The sequence below is a fragment of the Temnothorax longispinosus genome, chromosome 6 (assembly GCF_030848805.1).
Source record: "Temnothorax longispinosus isolate EJ_2023e chromosome 6, Tlon_JGU_v1, whole genome shotgun sequence".
NCBI classification, from domain to species: Eukaryota; Metazoa; Arthropoda; class Insecta; order Hymenoptera; family Formicidae; genus Temnothorax; species Temnothorax longispinosus.
This window is the reverse complement of record NC_092363.1, coordinates 7135423-7153802: the sequence shown is the minus strand read 5'-3', so window position 1 is coordinate 7153802 and position 18380 is coordinate 7135423. Positions and strand designations below refer to the sequence as shown.

The following is an 18380-nucleotide window of genomic DNA, read 5'->3' as shown; positions in this document are numbered from 1 at the left end:
CGTGGGAGTTGAGTCGGGGTCTATTAGGTCTCGGCGTAATATTCCTAAGATCAAAGCGGCGGACAGCCGATGGCTACTTCAAAGAGCAGTTCTCATCTTGTAAGTATCTCCCGTGATTTCCAATTATGAAGAAAGAAGAGAGAGAGGGCAAGAGAAAGAGAGAAGGTAAAAGACACGCGGGACTTCTCTCCTCGTAACTTGTCACTAATATCAATTAATAGTCCGCAAAACCGCCTTCACGGTTGATTAAGAGGCACTTGGTGGTCCAGAAACGACCGGTTCCAGCCGCAAAACTCACCCGCGTCTATCAACGGCTGCTTTCCGGCGGGGCCGAAAGACGAAAAGCACAAGCAAATCCCGGACAAGCGCGGAACCGAGGAACCCCGAGGCGGGCAACGCGACGAGGGGGAACGGAGGGAGGAAGAGTGGAAGGTGGATTGGCGGAGATGCAGCTTAGGATTCCGAGTATACCCGAGCAGTTTCTGGTTGGTTGGTAAGTGGGACTAGCGGGGACTCATAGGCACGTAGCGTCCTACGCGAGGCCGCAGTCGGGCGCAAACCCCGAAACAATCTCATCGCGGGTTAGCCTCCAATCCACACACCAGTCTCCGGACAGCCAACAGCAGCAATAGGCAACGGCAACGGCAATTCGCGAGCAGTACGGTTCACGGCCTCGGAAGAGTTGCGGAACGCGGAAGAGGGTGCGTGCTAGACGTTGCAAGACGGAATTTTGTCGTCCGCGATCTTGGGTGCCACAAGTCGCGTGATCGTAGCCGCTGTCAAGTCACCGCCATCGGCGACTCTGTCAAAACGATCTCCGTGTATTCGGTCGGTAGCGTGCGAACCGTAGAGGTTTCTTTTTTGGGAGGATAGACTGGCGGAAGCGAACAAGGATCAACGTGAGAACGGAGAGAACGGCTGGATTAGAGCCGATCTGATCTACCGGCTTGTCAGTGACGTGCAGGGACCGCGAGAAGTACGCCTTCCTTCTTTCCTATCAGGGATCGCGGTCGAGGTCGCGGTCAAGGTGGAGCGAGGACGAAAGTCTAGATCGAGGGTCAGCCTACCTACGCGCTGCACGAGGTATGAACTCTTGATATTTTTTTGCTTTAAAAGGCTTACGTTGATGCTTGCATTAACAAGGATGTGGGATAGCGGTATATTTGCGAATTCATATCGTGAGAAGATCGAGTCGTTCAGTTATGATTTTCTTACTTGATACATATGATGTAGGTAATTTGTACTGCATCTTCAACTACCTATCATCTGTTTCTAGCTTCTGTTGAGTAAACCAAAGAAATCTTAACAGAAACGGTTGGTTTATTTAATAACAGATAGCAAAACTATAATTTGTTAAGGTACACGTATCTACATATAATAAAATGTGATGCATCAAACATATAAGCACATAAAAAAGATATGTATACATGATAAATGATTTTGTTATCTGTTGTAGCTAGCTATTATTCGTAACTACTATTATACTAGAGATAACGGAACTGTGAAATAAGTACGGCTTGCTTTGCCGTAACTGTTGACAATGAGGCGATTACTATCTTTTTTATCTCGTTTTGTAGCCACAAAGCGGCGGCTACGATCGATTCAATTTCTGTATAAATGATATTTCGTGTCTACAAGTTCGCGGCGTCGTCAGATGTATACGAATTAACTCGACTGAGAAAAAAACCAGGAAAGTGCATCATCAGACTCGCGTTCCTCCGTATTTACGTTTTTACGGACAATGTTCGTTCGACATCGATGATTCCGCCGCGAAGCAGGTAGATACCGAAGGAACAACATTCCGATCGCGACCGCCGACTTTGCTCCTCGTATTTCCGTTACAATCTACGTGTCCAACTACCGGGCGCTACCGATGCGAATCGAGCCGGTGGGTGTATTCATTATTGGACGTTTTATTCCAGATAATCGCGTCTTCCTTCTTATACGCTCTCATCCTTTTTCTCATCGCGAATGCTGCTCATTCCTTCTCGGAGCAGGGAAGGGAGGAAGGAAACGCGACGATGATATATTATTATCGCCGTATCTCTGGCGGATCGTTTCGCAGAACCAACCGATTTTCCACACCCGGGAAAAGAAACCTGCCTCCGTTTTTTCCGCGCGGTTTATTCTTTCGACACGCCTACGCTTCTCAAAAAAAAAGAAAAAATAAATAAATAAATCAGTCAGTAGAACAGCTCGCGTGCACAATTTTTGCACATATTATTTTAAAAACAGCAAGGAGCACACGAAGCACGTTTCTTTGATGTCTCGCGCGTTAAGGCAGCCGCTCCGATTGGCCGCTGTAACGAATGACGCGACGAATCGCGGGGATGACAGTGAGGAAAAGGGCCACGCAATGCGTTAAGCTAATTTAACAAAAGATCCGTTAGGCGGTTACGTTGTCAGTCGCGGCGTTGACGCGAGTCGCCGTTTTTCTTTGTCTTCTGCTTGCGCTTTTGAATCGCGCGAGATGCTTTATGTGTCGCGCGGACGCGAGACGTGAAACGCGAACGACTTTACGAGATCCGTCGAAATTCTTTGTCTCACTCTCTTTCTCTCTCGGTGCTTATTTATATCCATTGCTAATTGCACGTTGCTTTTGTGTACACAGTCGCGACCACTGCACGCTTTCCTTTCGGTCTCGTTAGTCCGACAAATTGCCGAAACAAACGCACGCGTATCGATCCGTGAACGTTCGTTTTATTTGCGCAAGTAAATTAATGCTCGTTGCTCTCTCGCGAGCTGCTCATTAATGGTGAAATTATTCACCGCTCGCCTATAACGCCACGTGCAACGAATTGCTAATGCGACGTAGAGAAATGCATTCGAGAGAGATAGAGAGAGAGAGAGAGAGAAGACGCGCAAAAAGATTACCAGTACATTAATTGTATAATTTGATCTATCGTATATATCTTGCTATTTCCTTTTTACATCGTGATTCATATCATCGTAACCGTACGTTCTTTTCTACTCGTTTTCTGAATCTCTGCGTTTACCGTTCGCCTCTATGACACTATAAATCTTTCTTTTTTCCGCGTGCTTCATTAATTTAATTGTTGTATGGTTCGCATAAACAGTCGATGTCGCAAATGTTTAAAAACTTTGTTTGCGGTTTGTAAGCGTGGAAACTCATTCTCCGCCCGCTACATTGTGCGGTTTACCGTGACGAAAGAACAGAACGGCCAGAAGTGGCAAAAGAAATTATACGAAAAATATTCCCGAATAGCGGACAGTCCCCATTGTGCGTAAATTTCATCCACTAGAAAACAATCGCACCCTCCTTTCGACGAATGAGACGAATAGATTCGGATGCGGATTACATCTCGCCGGAGGAGTGTCCGCGTGAGATTTTAGCGGCAATCTCGACGCCGTTACAGTTTCGAAACCCGTCGATCGTATTTTAATCAGCGTCCTTTATCGCGGTATATCTCGCGCGTGTCTATCCACTCGAAACGATAAACGTTCCTCTTTCTTTTCTTTTCGCAGTCCGTGTCGCGTTCTCGCTTCCGTTATACCGAGTCGCGCATCCGTCGCAGGTACATAATTCAGCAACGTGAGATACATATTCTAATGAAGCGTAATGTCTAACATCTGATGCTCGAAGCGTGCGGTGTCCGCTCGCACCCGCTCGTTCGCGCGAGCGCGAGTGTGTGCGCGCGCGCACGGGCGCAGTTTGATACGGCCTTGCAAATGCAACGAGATAACGGCTCGTATGGTCGGTTTGTACCGAATGACCCAATTTCACCAGTGTCGTATGGCATACGTGCGATAACTGTTGCGGCACAAGCACCGACGCGCGGACAAGATCGAGCACGTGAAAGGAAAATACGTAGGCAGGCAGGCAGGCAGGCAGGCAGATAAGCGGTCAGCTTCGCCATGGACCGATGCACGGACATCCAGGAAAACGAACAAATAAACACGCGCCTCTCCTAACTATCTATCTCTCCTCGCCCCACCTAATTCCTATCTGTCGACGTAAATGTTTCGGACGGGAAAAACGGAGTCGACCTGCCTTGACCGCGGAGAAAAGATCCGAGAGATTCCAGCGGCGGCAAACGCGAGAGGTCGTGCTGATAAAAAAAGTTTTTGCGAGGACGGAGAGCGACCTCGGGCTTCGTCGAAAGGGGCACAGGTGAACGAGGAAGGACGCCATAATTGGAAAACATCTCGTATGCATATCGCGTACAACGGAAACGCGATTTCGCCAATCCATCGTAACGCAACTGCGGCTAGATTGCGGCATTCTAATCCCAACGAGGATTTCTATGCCTCCGTCTCTCTTCGAGTCGAACTTGACACGTAGCAATTACCTCGGTCGTTCTCCGTATTTGCATAATTTCGCACGATAGACGTACTTTTTCTCTCGACGAACGAAAAAAACATAATTAGCAAGTGACCGGTAAAAAGGGGCTTTGAGAGTTCAACGCGGTTGACGGCGTTAGTTAATGTTATGTCGATCTTTAATAAAATAATAACTATAAATAAAATATATAATTACAAATCGGACGTTTCGGCTACGCTTAGAGCGATACCAATTAAATGAAAATGATCTCGCGTTCTCCGGCGAGAAGTAATTTAAAAATTTCATGGTCTAGAAATAGCGTAATTTTCCGCGAGGAGTGTAAAACTTGGTTAATGACCAAAGTTTATTATATAATTAAAATCAAAATAACAGTCATAGCTTGAGCAAAAAGAGAAGTAAAGTCACTTGCTCTCCAGCTCAGAGAACGCGAGTACAAGCGTTGAAGTCGAGGTAGAGTACATCGAGAAGCAATACAATTTGTAAGTAAAGGACGCCGTTACAATTGAAACAACGATGCACTTAAAAGACATTCCTGATTCCAAATGACAACCGTCTCATTCGTCCCGGTGACTCACATAAGGAATCAGGAATGTCTTTCAAGCGCATCGTTGTCTCAATTGTAACGGCGTCCTTTACTTACAAATTGTATATTGCTTTTTGATGTTTTTTTTTTTTACCGCGGTTTCAACGCTTTCTCGCGTTCTCTAACCTAGTGAAGTAGCTTCACTTCTCTTTTCCCCTTTTTACTTGACACTTGTTAATTTCATTATCGAGAGTCTCTCATTATTTATCAAATTATTAGAGAAATTATATTTCTTCGTGTTAACGTCACATTTTCATGTGCAAAATAAGATATTATTTTGTTGCACAATACGAACATAAAGATATATGAAATGTGGATAGATAGACAGAAAATTATAGAGAAAGAGGAAAGATATAATACGATAAAAGAGAGGCTCACGAGTTTACATCTCGCGACGAAATGCACTTGAGTTCAGCGTGAACTTCAACCGCGCTCGGAAAAATCTAATTACCGTTGCGAGAGCGAGAGCTCTCTATCCTGTTAAGGTCGTTCCGAAGCAAACATTCGGGCAGTATAAACTGCGTTACGTTCTACATTACCCCATCCGCATCGCGTAATCTCTCGGCAAACCGCAAACATACGCGATCTATAAATCCTTTCCCTCACTCGATGACATCGACGTGGAAAAGCGAAAGCGACGATTTTTCGAGGGAAATCAGGATGAAAAAAAAAAGGAAGAAGACTTGACGCAAACATAAGAAAGTAAACGCAAAAGTGAAGATGCCGCGCGTTGAACTACTTTTCTTCGAAAAATATCTTCGTTTTTTAAAGCCTGCTTTAAATGATTCATGTCGGAATAAAAATCTGTTACTAATTTTACGTGCTGTATAACATAAGAAATATTTGAAGAATAAAAATGCACACATATACAAAGTATACATTAAAAAATATATCTTATATAAAGATAAATTCTATCCTGTAATCTGATGCGAATTAGAGATCATCTAAAGCAGCCTTAACGAGATAGAAAAAATACAACCATGTTCCATGATAGTTACTAACGTAATATGCATTTTATTTGCAGGGTCTAAGCGAAGGGTCCAAGAGAAGCATCGCTTATACACGATAAAAGCTCCTTGAAGGAAGACACCTTGCACGTAAAAATACGTGCGGAAGCGGCTCATTTCCATACTATCGATACTCAGGATGCGGGCTATCCAGTGTTGCGTCTGCCTGGCGTTGCTGCTGATGACAGCGTCGGCCGTCCCGGCGTCGTCGAAGGGCGATTCAGTCAAAGTGAAGAAAACCACGACGATCGCGGCCGGAGGGGGCAAGAATACCTCGGCGATCACCGCGACGACAGCGGCGTCACGTCCGATCGCGAACGCCACGTTACATTCGTCGTCGTCCACCTCGATCGCGGCAGCGGCAGCGGCGGCGACGACGACGACGACGACGGCAACGGCACCTCAGACAGCCGCCACGTCCGCCTCCACGACGCTAAAACTGCCGACGGCCTCGTCGACGACGAACTCGGCGACGGTGACGACGGCGACGTCGACAACGGCCGCGTCACCGTGGTTAGCGTCGTCCACGGCGGGTCTGCCGACCTCCCGCGATCCACAGGACGGCTCGAGCCCCACCTACATCACCGAGACATCGCCGAGGATAATCTCGCCCACTCAGCACACCGCGGCCACGGTGCTGTCATCGAGAAAATCAGCGGCCTCCGCAACCGCCGGCGTCGCCGATGTCACGACCACGGCGCCTTTGACGGCCAAGGAAACGCGAGAATCGCCCGGAAAGATTAGACCGCAAATCAAATTAACGACAAATTACACCGCCGCCAGCGAGGTAAGCGCATTAATTCTAACCGATCGACCGACCGACCGACAGACCGACCGACCGACCGGTTGACTGTCCCCGTCTCTACCCGCCACCCGTCTCTGCCTCATCGTGTTTCTCGTATTGTTCCGTTTATTTTGCCTTAACTGCCGCCGGTCTTAACTATCAACGGCACAGATTCCCGGCTTGTAATCGCTTTGCATGATGAATGGTCGCGAGACTCAACAGAATATCGAGTCCTAATTGGCTTATACGTTAAGCCGGTCGCGCTTACGGACGTACCGCCGCGAATTCCGCAAAATTCCGCGACGGCCGGCTTTATACAGTCATACAGGCCGCAAACGCGAAATCATTTTCCAAACGTCGGCATCCTACACGGTTTAACGCAAAGATTGAGGCAGCGTGTCATCCGGCGAGTTTCGCTAGAAAATCAGAAATCATCCGGAAGATAGGCGAGGAGGAAGTCCTTTGAGAGAAACAGCGACGAGAAAACCAAGCGACGAGAAATATTCTCTCGTTCGTTGCTGTTCATTCACGTCTCGCGCCGTTTCACGGAACGTGGATAAGTTGTAATACGTTTCATTACGTTTTATGCCCGCCGTAACTCGGGGATAATTCCGTAATTAGAGTTCCTTCTTTAATTTATGCGATGCGCGAGAGATTAAACTCCAGGCCTCGTCGAATAATATCTGCAACTCCCAGGAGGAAAAATTCCACGGTTCTCATAAGCTCTCGGTACCCTAGAAATTATTCCAAGTAGATCGGAAAAGAACACGGAAGCGTGGAGCTAAGGAGAAATTTATTACTTCATAACGTTCGCGCTTATCAAACAAGTTAGACCTGCTATATATATATATCCTATAAAATTCCTGAAGCGCCGACAGAACTCCTTTTCTTTTGCGATGAAAAAAAAAATCCCAAATCTAACCGCGTGCCATTCCTGCTCGTTGCCCCCTACTTAAAGCGAGCGCAGAAAAGCGTGTACCCGATGATGCGCGATAGAAAGGAACCCAGATTCGAGTTATACAGCCGACATTGGAGGATCGTATGGGGTTTGAGAAAAAAATCCCATATAGGTCAACCGAGAAAGTAGCGTGTGCACCGTAACGTACCTCCGCGTACGTAGAAAATACGTATCTAATGCGCCCGCCGCGGTGGAGGACGACGACGAGTGTGTGGACGGATACGCGTGTGCAAAATGGCAAAAACGAGAAAGTAATCGGCATTCGAATACGGACTGGACGTCGTTACGGGACACATCGTAATTATCGAAGTTAATCGAGTGTGCGCCCGCCGCGTCGCGCCGCGCCGGCCGCCCCCCGTTCGCGATAAACCAAGATGAATCAGGCAATTGGGTCATACCTTGGGCAAATCTTTTATAGCCAGGGGGAGAAATCATTTCTTTTCTTCCCCGGTATTTTCCTTCGCGCGCACGCAGACCTCTGCAGTCGCCTCTAATTTACATGTCTTCAAACCTTCCTGCTATACGATCTTCCTGTCTCTCTCTCTCTCTCTCTCTCTCTCCAGCCTTGCCGAGGTAACGGCGGTACATATCGATGGTGTATGAAACCGTTGAGTCATTTACGATCAAATAAGCGAACATAACGCGTCTTGATTACAAACGAACGATTTCGTTCCGCGGAATACGGTAAATGCGCCGCGCTCGCGCGCACGAGGTAACGGGGTGCGCGGAGTCATTAATAATAATTAAGTATTCTAACGTATCCGTAATAATCGCGCGAACGCTAACGACGGCAATGCGTAAATTGACTATGTAATATCTCGCGTGATGGAGTTATCCAGTGTCTTGCCGGCCCCGCTACGCCGCGAGACGCGCAAAGCTAGGACAATCGCGACGAAATTACTGCACCGAAAGAAAGCCCATTACGTCGCGTTAAGAATCACCATCACATCTCAATTCGTCCGAAGAACGTCGCGTTCCACCAACGCGAACAGTGTGTCGCGACCGATTACGCGAATTGCGTCAAAACACATTCCATTTTCGATCACGACGCGCTCTCAGCAGCGTTGAATCGAGTACGAATTAATAGGGAAAGGAAGGAAGACGAAAAGACTCTCCCTCTGAATAAAACTAAGATATGCGTCTAATTAGGAGTAAATTTAATCAACCGCGATTTAATTAATTCCCCAGTCGGTTCGTAACACTCGCGCCGCGCCGGCGAGTGTGATATAATAGAGAGACAGGAAGAAAATTCAATTAACCACGGCTTAATTATCCGTGATTAATTGAATTCACTTCCTCTACCTGCATCGTGGCCGGGCGCTACGATCTGAAAAGAGGAACGGCGAATCGTCTGTAGACCGCGATTAAAGTTAACCACCGACGACGGCCGGTGAAAATCGGCCGGACCCAGGCCTCGTCGACGGACGGGACTTTAATTGGCAACGTCGGCGTCGTAGTGCGCAACGCGCAACGCTCCGGGGGAAGTCGTGTCGGAGCTTCGCGCGGCAAACTGGTACAAATGAACATACAATGTGTGCATGTGAAAGAAGGACTCGGCGCGTAATTGCGGGTTACCGAGGTGATACGAGTCGCACCATTCATCCCGATATCGAATGAAAATCGCTGGGAACCGTTCGCGTGCGCGCGAACGTGCGCCTCGAACCGAGGCATATACCGATTTCGCCCCGGATCTAGCGTATGGGAAATCGGATATCCCTCGTCACTAGGGCGGGAAAAGTGAAGTAAGACAAGCCATTTTTCTTCACCGTTGGGAAAAGAAGGCGAGGCGAAGCGAGGTGAGGCGAGGCGAGGCTTTCGTAGAGCCAACGTCGCGAAACGGCGCGCGGCTAATTCCACGACATTTCTTCGACGGGGGGCAGCGCTTCTTCCGATTTGCACGTATCGTATCGTGGGGAAAGGAAGCACGCTCGGTCAGACGCGGTTATTACAGTGCACGCGCGTGCACCGCAATCAGTCACGGATGTCTAAGGGTAACGATTGTATCTTGGACGCCCGTTGTCGGGCTAAATTTCGATCCGCGCGCCTCGATATCGGCACGAATTTCCAATTTTACCGCGTGTGCTGTAATCGGCCGTGCTCCGTTTCCGTCCGTTATATAATCCTCCGTTTGACTTATTACCGCGTGATCATTATTATCGTACTTTCTTCTTAGCGAACAACGACCGAATCGCTGAAATAATGCGCGGCTAAGTGTCTCGCATTAATCGAAAACATTTATCGAGGGCAAACACCTGGTTGATATTACCCCCACCCACAACTAGCGGTATAAAATGCCGACATCCTGTATACGTAATGAAACTATGTTGCAAAATAAAGTGGGCACGCCGGTCGTTATCGTGGAACTTTCTGCGCGCGCGCGCGGCACGCTTTTTAGGAAAGCGTATTTTTCGCAATGATGCAAATCGCAATTAGACCGCGAATCGAAGTAGTCCGCCGAACGTATTAAGATTGGAATATAATCCCCGCTTCCTATAAGGCAGAAATCTATTAACCCGCGGATATTCGCGGTAATGGAGATTCTTGACTCGCGCGCCGCGATAACGTCCGTAATTCCCGTCCCGTGAGTATTTGGGATGCTGCATCTCGATGCCGCCGCGCGCTCTCCGGCCGGCCGTCCAACATCAGCATTGTAGCGATATATCCTGACGTTTACGATTGGCCTCTTTTAGCTGGCGGCCCGTGCCGCGTTAGCGCGATAGCGAGCAGGATAACCGAGCAAGATAGAAATAGAGAACCTCGCTAACGGTCCCGAATAGGAATTTTGCCCCCTCGCTACGCGCGCTGTCGAGTTACGCGTAACGGAGCGTCGCCCCGGCACGGTTTTCCGAAGGCGGTGTGTGCGCGCGCGCGCGCGGCGGCGCAACGAAATTAGAAATTATGAAATCAAAATTAAAAAATTCCTGACGGGAGATAACGGAAGCGTATCTCCCTATTTACCGTAACGTGATTTCTTTCCACGTCCGAAAGGTTCGGAATTTACAGCCGTCCGAGACGAGGGTCGTTCGAAGCGCGTGCTGCTTGACTGATGAAAAGACTCGCTCCGACGATCGAACTGGCCGTTCGATCTTCCTCGCATCAGTCGAGTCAGCTTACACGTAATATCGCGGTTTCGGTATTCGATATTTATTGCTTTCACGCGTTTCACCGCGTGAGATTAAGTAATTCCATATCTCGGGATCGGTTTGCTAGAAAGTGCGCGGCGTAATTGAAGCGAGTAAAACGAACGGAACGACGAGGACGCGTCGCGTTCTCACCGAAAAATTCGTGCGTTACCATTTTCATCTCTTTTTTATTTTTTTTTCTTTAATCGAACGTACAGGATTCTCTCGTCGTGTAACCGGTGCGACGATACGTTTCGTGCGCGACTAATAATAGCGCGGGATACTCGATGGCGGTTTCTACACACCGCCGTTGTTAATCTAACAAAAACAGCCGTGAAAAGAGCGGCAACGGTAAACGGACCCGTTGGGTTCTTTTCCTCGAATTAATAATTGTATTGTAAGGATCTCGGAAACGCGACATCCGCGACGACGGTTCGTCACGACCAGCCTCGTGATATCCGAGGCTACAACCGCAGAAATTACCCGTTGGATAATGACCAATCCAATTCCTATAGACGGACGCGCGATACCGCAATTACGATCGTTGCGTTACGCACGATGCGACACTCTATCCGTACGTTTTATACGTCGGGATTTGCGACAGGTTTCTTTTAGATTTTACAACATCTGCGGCAATTTCGAAAAGAGACGTCCGTCTTCGTTCGCAGTGTCAATGATGAAAAACTTTATATTATTTCCGGAGATCGTTCGGCGATACAGCTTTTTTTATCCTCAATTTGGCGTCCAATATAAAATACATACAAGTCATTCATCTGTTTTCTATAAACGTCTTTTTGATGTTAATTCATTTGCTTGATGTTAATATATTTAGTTCTCTTTAAGAAAAAAAAACTTAAAATTATGGACTCTAAATAATAATCCAGCGTGTAAACAGCTCTTCTGGATTTTAAACCATGAGATTGCATTTCTCGCGCGAATTCGCGCCAGCCGTGACAGCCGTTTCTCACGTTAATCGATCCGTTTAATCAATCATTTCTCGCTTAAAAATTCGCGTCCGAGGACTGGCGATGCGCGCTGCAGTTCGCAGGACGCCGATACATTAGCTCGACGAATATACCAAACGGCGAAAGGAGGGCGAGCGTTCACGGTCGTGACGCAAACGGATCAGCCGGTGCTAATATCGGTAGTGGAACGTGACGACGCCGAGACGAAAAGAAAATGCAAGAGGAAAATAAACGAAAAGACGAGGGAAAGGGGAGGAAGGGATGGGAACAAGAGGGAGAGAGAATAGCGGGCGATGGGCCGGTATCGCCACGGACAATTTACCGCGGCCTATTCCCTGGCTTTAATCGATTCACTCTGCGTGCCACTTCCCGTTGCATTTGTCCACAGACAGTAAATTCGAGACGCGAATCTTCTTCTCTCGCGTCTGCATGTAGGCAGAATAAAAGACGGTGAATCAATTAGCGGTTCCGCATTAATCGCGACGCCTACCGCGACGACTTGTCGAAGAAGTCTGCGAAAGAAGAAGAAAAAGCTTCTCGGGCTTTCTTCGCGAGACGTGTAGAGAAGCGAACGTGCGAAATGTAAAAGAGACGATGGAAAAAAACACGCATAATATTTCATGTCATCTTAACGATCTAATTATATTTTTCTTTTACCACGAGAGGTCTTGTGGATCAGATTAAATGGTAATGTTCGTCGTTTTTGTATCACTCGATTGCTTTTTTCTCTTCAATTTATTATCGTGCTTCGAACGTATTAGCCGTCAGTTATTAGTAAATTGTACAAGGAGATCGGAGATTTTTTTGTCAAATTATACTCGCGATTTTAATCACCGAGTCTCCAGGCGATCACCTATCCCGCACTTGGAACGCTCCTAGTTTACCTGACTTTATTATTATTCAGGACCTATCTCTTCTTCATCTTGCCGCTTCTCTGAACCGCTATACTTACGAGCGACAAACGGACGGATGGACTTTTCTACCGAGCAAACACTTAGGTATGCGGACGTGGAACGCAGGAGCGGGAAGATAAGCGACGGAGAGAAAAAAAAATGGGGAATCGTAACGTCCGAAAGAAGAATCGCGCAAAGTAAATCCAGCAAGGTGACTCCGAGGCGAGGAACTCTCGAGGGAACGCGATCGCGTTTCGGTCAACGACCGCTTTATAAACGAGCGTTTTGTAGCCCGAGCTACGCGGTGAATTACGCGGCACGCGATGACATTATTTTCGAAGTCGGGCGGTTTTACGCCTCTCTCTTCGGGGTCGACCCGGCCTCGGAATTGGGCGGGTGACGCGGATCACCGCCGATTATGGTCGCGACGCGGACACCCGATCTCTCTCGGAGGCGAAAAAAAGAGAGAAAAACGGAAAAGAATGCAGGCGAAATTCGCGAGGTTCCTGACGTACCATAATTAGCGTGTTTACCCGTGATTGGTACCGCGACCGACGCTCGGAAGCTCGAAACGGGGCATTTTGAGCACACTTCTCCGGAAAGCTGTGTGGAATCTTCCTGTCCTGTCGGCGTTTCTTCCGCGAAGAACCACCGTCGCGGTTTTTCCCTTCATTCATGCTCGATCGAACGTTTTACCGCAGGATGCGGTCAATTCCCGAGACCGAGATGTATCCGACCCTTTTCTCGTAAGGACACCGTTGACTTCCTTGGCGTTAAAAACCGTCGATTAGCGGTCGCGCTCTTTACGTCCGCTCGCGAGAGTTGGTACTTTCTTATTTCGCCAAAATATATACGGGGAAGGAGTTGCGCGAGATTTTTTTATAACCGCCGTGAAGTACCCCGGAATCTTAATTTCGACGATATAATCTCCGTGTCGCCGGCATTTAATCGTCTTCTCTGTAATCAGCGTGTCTACGGTGCGTGTTAATATTTGATCTTTCGCAAGTCTCCGAAGGGCCAAGCGGCAAAATGTACATGAACTTTGAGCGAGCAATTATTTATTCGTGCCTCGGTCTCTTTTCGGAGAGTGGGAATCGGGAGAGATGACAGCGACGTAAACGAGATAAACGGATCCGCCATAAAGAAGAGCGGGACCGGGCGAAGGCAAAGAGGGCTATCGTCTCGACGGCACATAGTCTCACGTTCCAGGAAGTTGGCCGGCGATGGATATCCGCACGGACCATCTTGTACTCTATCGATACAGCGTAGCTCGCCGCCTGGCGCTGTGGCCTTTCTTTCGTCTCCTCTCTCAACTCCGAGCATTCTGCATTTTTTTTTTTTTTTGCATGCCTTATATTCCTCTCCGTAGTTCGCCTCCTTTCCAACAATTTCCATCACGCGATTGGCACCGTGTAACTTCCCTCCCGAGATAAATATCGAAGGCCCCCGCCCCACGAGGCCGACTTGTCACTTTTTGAGGCGGTTGCATCTCGCACTTGGAACGATTATTGACAGGCGGAAAATTTCCGCGATGTAACAAATATCGATGCCCCCTTTTTTTCGACGAAGAACGCAGTTTCTCTCACCTAAGCTGACATTTAACGAGACTGGCTCGATATTGGAGTGGAAGTTCGAGTCTTTCCTAATTTACATATCTCGATCAAGCGAGCAGGATTATATAGGGAAAGTGTAAATTCGCAGAAGCGAAAAACCGTGCAATTGTTTCGTGGCACAGAAACACGGTTAATGAGGTACCACGCGCAACGTGGAGTTTCGTTTACGATGCAATCGCGCTGGAGTAACGATGTGCTCGTTCGTGATCAAGTACAGACCTATACGCCGTCGAGATAAGAGAAAACAACATTTTTCATAATCAGATCAAGTCCCCCCGGCATGCGGCAGGTAGAGATCGGCTCTTATTTCCCGGAGAAACATCTCATTCCTAGAAAACATCTCGAGACCGTGTTTATTCCGTGATTGAAGGATGCAAACGCGAGAAGTTGAGCAAACACGTGGATTACAGCTATGTCAATCGACGAAAGAGCGCGATGTTACTTTCTAGGAAGAGACCCTCCTCTAATCATAGAGCTTCGCTCGAAATCGGATCTACGGGGATTATACTCGATACCCGGAAGGTCGTTACTCGTTCACGCCCATTCCTCGTAAAATCGCGCGATATATCATTACACGCTTTATTGCCAAAGTGCGAGGCCTTATCGACGATTTTGCAGACGGGGGTACGACTGCCGGAGGGGGCGAGCGCGGCGCTCGCTAAACCGACCAAGTATCACTACTACCCGCACAATCAGCACATCTACCTGCTGCCGGAGTGTGCCGTTCAGCAGGTGTGCAACGCTGTCTACGTCCGATTGAACTTCACCCAACCGCTGTGCGCCTGTCCCGGAAGGTATCGGGACCCCTGCAGCGCGTCCCTGGACAGCGACGACCTGCACACGACCGAGCTGGTGACCGATCCGCGAACCAAGGTCAGTGAAGAGCTCTCGGAGCTCTACCTCTCTAGCGACCGAGGGAGTTGATCATCTCACAAATCTTTTTTTACAATAATCATTATCCTTTGTCCGATTTCTCATTATTAACGAGGCTTCATTATTAACGAGGATATCGTGCGCAATCGCGAGATATTTTTAGCAGCATCTCTGCCGCAAGAAGGAAGAGAAGAAATCATGTGGGAACGGCCGTGAGTCGCGGATAAAAACGAACGTGCGTACGATCGAGGAGTTTCCGTTCGGGCCGCAAAACTAAAAGTTGCCGTTCTCCTAATGCGATGTTTTATTTTAACGTTTCAAGCGTTGAGCTATTACGGAAACGGTACCGAGGCATGGCGCCATTCCCGGGCATGAACGACCGGCTCTCTCGGAGAAGCTCTCTCAGGCGCTCTTAACGCGAGTTTCCTGCCGCGAGAAAAACTCGTTCACTTTCGTTCGGTGTATTAACCGTGACTTGCACACCGACGAATCCCCGCCGCTCGAAAAGACGATTTTAGGAGCGAGCCTAAAATATTCGTCACGATATCGGCCCCGTACTTCCGTGGCTTGCTCTCGCGTAGGATCGCTTTCACATAATTTCAGTCTCGATCGTTATATTCCTGCGGCTTTATTATTATAACGTACCGTAAAACGTAGCGTACCGCGCCGGCAACGTTACGGCTTTTGCAATAAACAGAGGTTCTCTCGGGCCGCATGATCATCTCGGAAGAGATAATCAATGTAATCAATGACTGCTCAGACACGCTAATCGCATCCCACTCAAGTGACACGATAATGCTTCACCTTAAACTGTTAAGATTTAAGATACCTCCGCTGTAACGTGATGTATTTGTGCTAACGGGATTACGTAACGTGCGATTTATCTAACCGGAAGAAAGAAACCTGTACCAAAAAAAAAATTGCGACGCCGCTCATTGTGACACGTGTTCGTTTCAGGCCTTGACCTTAGTGAAAACGTGCGAGCCAGTCGCCGAGATGCGAGAGTGCAGAGCCTCGCGGGACTGGTCTCTGTTGGCGTTGCAGAACGTGCGTACGGGAAAGTCCCACTATCTCGTGATATGCCGATGTCCCGACACAAACATACTAGGTAAGCGAAAGACGAAACTTCCGATTTAGTAGATCTAATTTCGAAGATTGAAGGTGAACAGCCACGTCTAAAATTCAAAGTTGCGTTCAACGTGACGTAAAGAAGGCTTCTGAGTTCCTATACACGTTGCTCTGATGACTCGATTCGGATAGAGCCATCGAACTTTTCAAATATTTCGGTAAAAGCAATAGTTTACATAACTCCTTACGTTCTTTCTTCGCAGAGGGACCTATGAGCCACGATCAGCCAACTTACGCCAGCGTTCCGGGCATTCGAGTGTACGGAATGATGTGTGTGCAAGGAAACAGAAGAGGACGACCGCTACGATATTCGCGTAGTATTTCAGGTATGCATTCTGCATTCTAAATTCTTTATATCATTTTTTTTTTAAACCTTGTAACTTGTCCCTAATTTCTCAAATACAAATTTTGTGACTGACCACACGTTTGATGTGTTAAACAGAGCGCGCGGAGAACGAGGAGAAACCACGCTTCCCTTGGGACAAGGTGCGACACTTGATGGCGACGCCGTCCTTTTGGGAATAGTTTCGCGACGCGATATCCCACCCCATCGTATCTGCCATCGACGAATTTACGTGTTAATTTATAATGCTATTTATATTTATAATTCTCCCAGCCATTCAAATCCCATGCTCGAACTCTATTCATTCTCCTATCGTTTCCCTTTTATTACTCTCAAGCCCTTTATTACGCTTCCTTAACCCTCGAACGGGCGCAGCATGGTGTAGAATAATGTAAATTAATTTCAATAATGTTATTAATTTCATCCTATGTAATATCTCGTTCGAGGAATTATTTTTGTTCTATCGTACGCAACGATTATTGACTGTAAGAAGTAAAACCAGAAGAAAGATAACTTTTAAAAACTTTGGAAACGCATACACCAGCGTGTCCGCACGAGGGTTAATAGACACGATAGAATGAAATCGCCTATGTGACTTGTATTCTCATCTTCACTTACTTAATTACTCGTTTTAAGCATATTTATTATTCATGGTTTCTATGTTATTTGTAATTTGAGCCGTCGATTAATTACACACAATATATTCGATAAATTACGATAAAGAAGACAAACGGCTTTGTCTGTCGCCTACACAAATGTAAAGAGCTGTCTCATCGCGCGTGATCTTAAAGAAACAAAAGAATAGATAGGAAATAGGAATATATGTGGTACCTGAACTTTCGACAGGCAAGATCTTAAAATCTACGTTCTTTTCTTTCATTATTGAGTACTGGGTAAAATATGTCATTAACTATATATTCCAAAAATATTTTTTTACTTTTCCAACTTAGAGTCAGCTCACTATGTTAATAACGCGATTAGGGAACAAGAGACATTGATGTAGATATTTTGAGTTACGCATTTACGACTACGTGACTTAAGAAAAGCTCGGAGATGTACGTGTTCGATTATACAATATACGTGAGAGCGATTAATCAGTAACAATTACACATAATTACTCACCGAGAACGTCGGAGTTGACTAAAACGCTACAACTGTACATCGCCGTCATTAGTCGGGGGTGTCGTAAGCTGAAGATCCGTCGACAAGCCTCTTTACACGCCGACATTAATTGACCGCCCAAGTGTCCCTGGCTCTGGCCACCGGAATCGCTGCAACGTTTCGTACATCTTATAGCATACACTTATTTATACATGCATATGTAGCGTTTATTAAATTCTTAAATAACGCGCCCAAATATGACCTCCTTGCTTAATTTCGCTCAATATAAAAACGTCAGTACTATATGATGACTATATATATCTTCCAGAAAGAAAGCAGTTGCAATGTATGTGTCTATTTTGTTATAAGAGTATTTCTTGATAGCAGATATCAATTTAATATTTATTAACCATTTACGCATATTTACCTTTGTGAAGTGTCAAAAATTTCCCACTTCTTCAATACGAAGCAGACGCCCATCATAGACTCCTCGCATAAAGGGCCAGCCAAAGTAGCAATTTGAAATCCGTTGACTATACTGTTATCATATCTGAAAAATTCATATAACATACGTATTATTATCATCCGGAATAAGTTTCAAGGAGGTAATCAAAGTATAGATCTCGTACATATTTATTTTTTGCGTTATATATTACAGCATTTATCATTGCTGTAAGTTTATATTAAATTACGTACATCGCATTTTA

At 46.8% G+C, this 18380-nt stretch overlaps 2 protein-coding genes across 2 annotated transcripts in view; one reads left to right on the top strand and one right to left on the bottom strand.

Moving 5' to 3' along the window:
- LOC139814530 (elongation factor-like GTPase 1) overlaps window positions 1-18380 on the bottom strand; it is a 34334-nt gene that overhangs the window by 12541 nt on the left and 3413 nt on the right. The window contains exons 2-3 of the mRNA XM_071780843.1: window positions 18101-18223; window positions 17695-17843 (exon numbers count right to left, since the gene is read on the bottom strand). Of these exons, the coding sequence (XP_071636944.1) occupies window positions 17695-17843; window positions 18101-18223 (272 nt within the window). The remainder of the gene's footprint in view (window positions 1-17694; window positions 17844-18100; window positions 18224-18380) is intronic.
- Dsx-c73a (doublesex cognate 73A) lies at window positions 551-17700 on the top strand. Its single transcript, XM_071780856.1, has 6 exons — window positions 551-1083; window positions 5911-6680; window positions 14847-15101; window positions 16059-16209; window positions 16433-16555; window positions 16672-17700. The coding sequence occupies exons 2-6, from the start codon at window positions 6033-6035 to the stop codon at window positions 16752-16754; spliced, it is 1260 nt and encodes a 419-aa protein (XP_071636957.1). The 5' UTR covers window positions 551-1083; window positions 5911-6032; the 3' UTR covers window positions 16755-17700.